Below are 6,493 nucleotides of genomic sequence, written 5' to 3'. Positions count from 1 at the left end.
ACATCGTGTTTCTTTATTTTTCGAATAGGTAACGTTCACATGGTTCAGAAATCAAAACAGTAACAAAAGGTATACAGGGCCCTGGCTGGGTAGCTCAGTTTGTTAAAGCATTGTCCAATAAGCCAAGGTTGTGGGTAGCATACAAGAATCAACCAATGAATGCATAAATAAGTGGAACAACAAATCGATGTTTTTCTCCTTCCCTCCTCTCTCCCCTCCTCCCAAATCAATTTTTTAAAATTATTTTTAAAATGGTGTACAGTGCGAACACTTGCATCCCTGTCCTATCTACCGAAATCTCCCCATCGATATTTATTAGTTTATTTGATATCCTTCCAGTATGTATGAGGGCAGATATATATTTGCCCACCTTTCTTACACGAAAGGTAGTACATTCTATATATTTCCGCAAGGGTGGCACAAAGGAGATGACAGTTGAGCTGAGATCTGAATAAGGGACTATGCATGCTAAGATTTAGAGGAAGAGCATTTCAGTCAAAGAGCAGCAAAAGCAAAGGCCCTGAGGCAGGAATGTGTGGGTGTGGACAGGAACAGAAAGAAAGCCAAAATGGCCTGAACACAGTGTTGGAAATGTGGTATGAGGTAGGCAGAGTCGGATCAAGCAGAATGTTACAGGTCCTGAGTTAAGTAGGTGTTAGGATTTATTTTAAGTACAATGGGAAGCCATTGTAAAGTTTTAAGCAGGGCAGTGATATGATCCAGTCTGTATTTTTAAATGATCACTCTGGCTCTGAAGATAGAATCTTTATATATAAAAGGCCAGTGAACAGAATGCTGTGACTACCAGAACAACTGGTCGCTATGACGCCCACTAATGCCAGCAAACTGGCCCTATCAGGGTGGGAGGGGAGTGCTGCAGGCTGGCCAACCTCCTGCAGCCCCTACCCCCAGCTGGCCCTGTCCCCATTGGCCCCCCACTCTGATCAGGGGCAGGGCCAACCAGCCAACCACCCATGGCCCCCAATCGACCCCCACCCATTTGGGGGCGAGCTGGTGGGCCAACCTCCCGCCATCTCCTCCTCCCCTCGACAAGCCCAGCCCCAATCAGCGGGCTGGCCAGGCCCCTGCCCCCCCGACCCGTGCACAAATTTGTGCACTGGGCCTCTAGTGGGGTATAAAGGGGCAAGGTAGAAGTTAAAGACATATCTAGTAATACAGGTGAGAAATGATCGCTTGAACTGGGTTAGTCGCTGTAGAGATGGGGGGAAAGTTGACAAATTTAAGTTTTTTTGGAGATACGGTTTTCTAAGATTTTGGAAAGAATCAAATATCTGAGTGGGAAAAAAAATCTGACAATTGGATTAGTGATACTGACAATGACTTCTTTCCTTACAAAGCCTCTGTGTTTCAGTCTTTGGTGTCTGTGAATATCTTGAAGGCAGAAACTGTCTTTTTTTATTGTACGCACCTAGCAAAGTGTTTGGGTCGTAGAAGGCACTTCATCCATCCATCCATCCATCAATCCATCAACATCTAACATCTGCTAAATGCTACTATGTCTGTCCCATGCTTGAAGCTAGATAGTGTCTCCGTAGAGGCCAGAGAATCCTCTCGCTTTGAGGGATTAACTTTAGAGGTTACCTGAGTTATCCAGGAAGTAGGCTGAAGTATGATCGTAATGAAACTGAGGAGAATGTGATTCTATGAAAAACCAGCCCTGTTTTGGAAGGTAGGCATAGCCACTGGGACTCGGGACAGAGCAGCCCTCCAAAATACGAACTTGGGCCCACATGGAGGACTCTCAGCCTCTCACCAGGAGTTCCAGGCTTTTGTTTTGTTTTGCTTTCCTTCAATCTCTTGCCGGCCCTCACCCTCCTTATCCTTCAGGGCCCATATTGAACTCTGTCCGCTCCATAAACACCCGCCCTGATTGACCTAGCTTGGATCACCCTCCTCTGAATTTCTTCGGTAATTATTGTATGTGCAATCCAGTTGGCAATGACTAATTGACTGCCTCGCGCCACCTCTCCTATTGTCCTGGAATATTTATATTGCTACATAACTTACTGTCACTTGTTTGTCTTTTGTCACAACCCAGTTGGAATCGTGAGCACAGACAGTGTGTCTGTAGCTTGTCCCCATAGTAGCTTGTTTGCCCGCAGCGCAGCTCTACTCGGTGACCCCAGCAGCCTCTGGGCCGGGAAGCTGCTCAGGGGCTTCACTGGCTTTCCCAGTTGCCGTGCACAGGCTCTTAGCACCGCTAATTCTCGTGTGTCCTGTCGCCCTACTCTCTCTAGGCACCCCATTGCGAGCATGCTTTCTGCAATGCCTGCATCACCCAGTGGTTCTCTCAGCAGCAGACGTGTCCGGTGGACCGCAGCGTAGTGACGGTTGCCCACCTGCGCCCAGTACCTCGGATCATGCGGAACATGTTGTCAAAGCTGCAGATTGCCTGCGACAACGCTGTATTTGGCTGTAGTGCTGTTGTTCGGCTTGATAACCTCATGTCTCACCTCAGTGACTGTGAGCACAACCCAAAACGGCCTGTGACCTGTGAACAGGGCTGCGGGTGAGATTCTTCCCCTTCTGCCCACATGGATAAGGGCATTCCCATTTATACCCCAGTCTCTGGATCCCCTGCTCACTGTTAAGGTGCATATAGGCACTGCGAGGAGTGTTCTTGGCCTCCCTGGCATCCTGGCCCAAGATCTCACTTTGATGCCGCTTTTCCAACTACGATCTTTTGGCTCTTGCTTTAATATAAGGGAGACAGCAATTCAGCAATCTGTGTGATAACACTAACGACTTGATTTACTTTATTCTTCCCTTTCAGTCCATTACTACTTTCTCTTTGTTCATTTGACTGCTCTAATTTCCAGCCTTCTCATATTTCCTCTTACCCTATTTTCTCCCTTTTTGTGGGGTGTGAAATATTTGATTAAATGCCAATAGCCAGGCCGAAACCGGTTTGGCTCAGTGGATAGAGCGTCGGCCTGCGGACTGAAAGGTCCCGGGTTCGATTCCGGTCAAGGGCATGTACCTGGGTTGTGGGCACATACCCAGTGGGAGATGTGCAGGAGGCAGCTGATCGATGTTTCTCTCCCATCGATGTTTCTAACTCTCTATCTCTCTCCCTTCCTCTCTGTAAAAAATCAATAAAATATATTTAAAAAAAAAAAAATGCCAATAGCCAGGACTGTGAATCTAGGGCTTCTCATGAATGAATGCACAGGCAGAATCTGAAGAAGGAAAAGAGAGCCATGTGGTAGGTAAAATACTGTCTTAGAGAGGGAAAGAAGCCCCGAGAAAGTAGGTAGCGAAGGGATGGGGGCGGGGGTGGGGGGGAGAGACTGGGGAGAAGTGTGTGAAGAGAAGTAAGAGGGAAGACTGAAGTTAGAAATGAATGAGTGTTGGAAATTTGGGGTAAGAGAAAGCCCTCTCAGCAAGCATCTGCCTTTGCCCACATGTCCCACTGAGTGCTCCTGTTCTCTTTTCCCACCCGGGGTGGCAGCCTGGAGATGCCCAAAGATGAGCTGCCAAACCACAACTGCGTTAAACACCTGCGCTCAGTGGTACAGCAGCAGCAGACACGCATCGCAGAGCTGGAGAAGTCCTCAGCTGAACACAAACACCAGCTGTCGGAGCAGGTAGGGCCCGAGGAACGGGGAAAGCATGTCCCTAGTATGCAGAGAACCACATGCTTGTGAATGATAAGCACCACTTTGCTAAGCACAGGATACACCTGTGAATGAAACAGTCCTCTCCTTGTCTTCATGAAGCGTACAGTCTGGTTGTTCCTCTGATCTCTCAGTGCCCTCATTCTCAGATAAACTGTTGTCTGTCATCTATTCTCTGCCTTAACCATCATCGCTGGCTCTCTTTCTCTCCAACAGAAGCGAGACATCCAGCTGCTGAAGGCATACATGCGTGCAATCCGCAGTGTCAACCCCAACCTTCAGAACCTGGAGGAGACAATTGAATACAATGAGATCCTAGAGTGAGTGTCATTCAGGACGTGGAGTTCCTCCACATCCTGGCACTGAGCCCTGAAAGGAGGAGGCGCAGGGGAGTGGCAGAGAAGGGTGATAGGAGGGCTGGGCTGGGGCCACCACTTTTCAGATGTTGGGATGAAGGACAGGGGTAGAGAAGAAGAGGATCACCTTCAGGCCAGTCTGTGACTTCTTCTTTTTGGGGGTGGATGGAAGGGAAAGCTTACCCAAGGATGCAATTTCTCCAGAATTAGGTGAATACCCACATGTAGAAAACCTTGTATTAAAGGCTGTAGAATGCTAGGAGGGCCAAAAAGAAATAGAAGATATTGTCTGTCTTTAGAGAGTTTACAATCCAGAGAAGAAAAGAGAGTGCAAATCCAGGAAAGTGATCTATAAATGAAATGAAGTAAACAAGCAAAATGTAAGATCCCTTTCAGTTCTGGAGTCCTGTATATCTCATAGACTAAACTGTGAAGGCTGAATCGATATATCTAGTGCAAATAGTGCTGCGGGGGACATAGTATAGAGGAATAATTGCTTCCTTCAGTAAACGTTTGTTGAGCACCTAGTACATGCCAGGCACTATGTGTGCTAAGTATTGGGATTTTTAAGAAAAATAATAGGGACCCTATACTCGTGAGAGTTTAATCTGATGAGTAACATATGGTGACTCAGATGGGACCAACTAGGGACAGATTAGGAGTTTGTGAACCAATGATGTACGGAAGGAAGGAAGGAAGGAAGGAAGGAGGGAGGAAGGGAGGGAGGGAAGGAAGGAAGGAAGGAAGGAAAGAAGAATAGGGTTAAGCTAAGTGCAGAGTGGGTGGTGGTTCCTATTAGGGAAGAACCAATGCAGAGATAGATAGTGAGCTGGAATGACCACCTCCATCTCCCTCCACACAGGTGGGTGAACTCCCTGCAGCCAGCAAGAGTGACCCGCTGGGGAGGGATGATCTCCACCCCAGATGCTGTCCTCCAGGCTGTAATCAAGCGCTCCCTGGTGGAGAGTGGCTGTCCTGCCTCTATTGTCAACGAGCTGATAGAAAATGCCCATGAGCGAAGCTGGCCCCAGGGTCTGGCCACACTAGAGACAAGACAGATGAACCGGCGGTACTATGAGAACTATGTGGCCAAACGCATCCCTGGCAAGCAGGCTGTTGTCGTGATGGCCTGTGAGAACCAGCATATGGGCGATGACATGGTGCAGGAGCCAGGGCTCGTCATGATATTTGCCCATGGCGTTGAAGAGATATAGATCCCGGCGGGCTGTCAGGAAGAGATGGAAATCAGAAAATCTCATCACTCCAGTAGCTGAGCCCTGAGTCCTCCCCCCTGTCCTTAATCTTGTGGCTTATCCTTGAGCCACACATCTCCCTGCTCTTCGGGCACTGAGGGGCCCTGGAACACTTTGCTCAGCCTTGTGGGTGGGAAACCCAGGTTCCCTTCTTTTGCCTAATTCCTTCCCCTAAGATGTCTGTAAATTTTCAGTCTGGTTGGGAAAGTCCCCATTCTATATCCACTTTCCTGCCTAGGGTCCCTGGTTCCAGATATTTTCAGAAAGCACAAAGATAATTCATTTTCTCTTGAAGGATCAGGGTGGAGTGAGAAATTTTGAATCATTCCCCTCTTCAAACCAGGGAATCTGAGCAGGCAGGCCTGTTGACTCTAAACACTTAGCGGGCTGCTCTGGGGAGCAGACATCTTGAAGAAATAGTAAGGGTGGAACCAAAACCCTAGAAGTAATGAGCCAGTAACTGGCCATCATTGACGGCCCTTAGGGGAAGACTGGAACTCTGTGCCAAGCAATACCTTGTTTAGTCCATCTTAAAGGTGCAGGCTCCCATTGGTCTGCAGGTGTGCAGGTTGGGATGCCGAAAATTTCCAGATGAGCTCTTTCCTATACTTTCTCTTAGTTAGGGAACGACAGGAGTGGGAGTAGGAGTTAGTCTGTTGGGGTGAGTATGCTCAGCAAGAAGCGGCTCTCTGGCATTTACTGAAGTCAGGTAGGCAACTGCCTCTGGCACAGGCCATAGTAGCTCCCTGCCCCTCCAGCCCTGTGATTGAACTAGTCATTTTGATAATTCCCTTTGGCCATTGTGGTGTGTTTATATTTCACTCCCTCCCACTTTTTTTTAAGAATGGCCTACTTAAGGCTACCCCACTTTTCCAGCCCAGCCACATTGTTGGCAATTTAATTTATTTACTTTTTTTTTAAAAGAAAGGAAAAAGAAAAAAATGAACAAAACTTAAAATTTTTCTTTTATTGTTCCTATGGTGGGGATTCTGAACAGGGTGGGACAGGGGTGGGGTCTATTTTATATTTTTCCTTTTCAGCACAACCTTTGGCTTTAATGTAGGAAAGGCCAAAGGAGTCCTTGGCGGAACTTATGTCGGCTCCAACCCTCCGTAACCCACTCTGAGATGAGCTTCCTTTCTTCCAGAGATGGATGTGACAGGCAGCACCGATGCCTGAGCCTCTGGGGAACTGCTCCTGGCCCTTCCAGGGTCTCATCATAAAATTTGGATTTAGAGTATTAATT

The 6,493-nt window shown here is 47.7% G+C and overlaps 1 protein-coding gene across 3 annotated transcripts in view; it reads left to right on the top strand.

Annotated features, from left to right (window-relative positions):
- RNF41 (ring finger protein 41, E3 ubiquitin protein ligase) overlaps nucleotides 1-6,493 on the top strand; it is a 23,879-nt gene extending 17,386 nt beyond the window's left edge. For all 3 annotated transcript variants that reach the window (XM_015557416.1, XM_006777863.2, XM_006777864.2), the window contains 4 exons: nucleotides 2,259-2,530; nucleotides 3,473-3,608; nucleotides 3,855-3,958; nucleotides 4,857-6,493. In XM_015557416.1, the coding sequence (XP_015412902.1) occupies nucleotides 2,259-2,530; nucleotides 3,473-3,608; nucleotides 3,855-3,958; nucleotides 4,857-5,208 (864 nt within the window). In that variant the 3' untranslated portion in view covers nucleotides 5,209-6,493. The remainder of the gene's footprint in view (nucleotides 1-2,258; nucleotides 2,531-3,472; nucleotides 3,609-3,854; nucleotides 3,959-4,856) is intronic.

The sequence above is a fragment of the Myotis davidii genome, unplaced genomic scaffold (assembly GCF_000327345.1).
Source record: "Myotis davidii unplaced genomic scaffold, ASM32734v1 scaffold509, whole genome shotgun sequence".
Lineage (NCBI taxonomy): Eukaryota > Metazoa > Chordata > Mammalia > Chiroptera > Vespertilionidae > Myotis > Myotis davidii.
The sequence above is the reverse complement of the archived record's forward strand: the minus strand, read 5'-3'. Positions and strand labels throughout refer to the sequence as shown.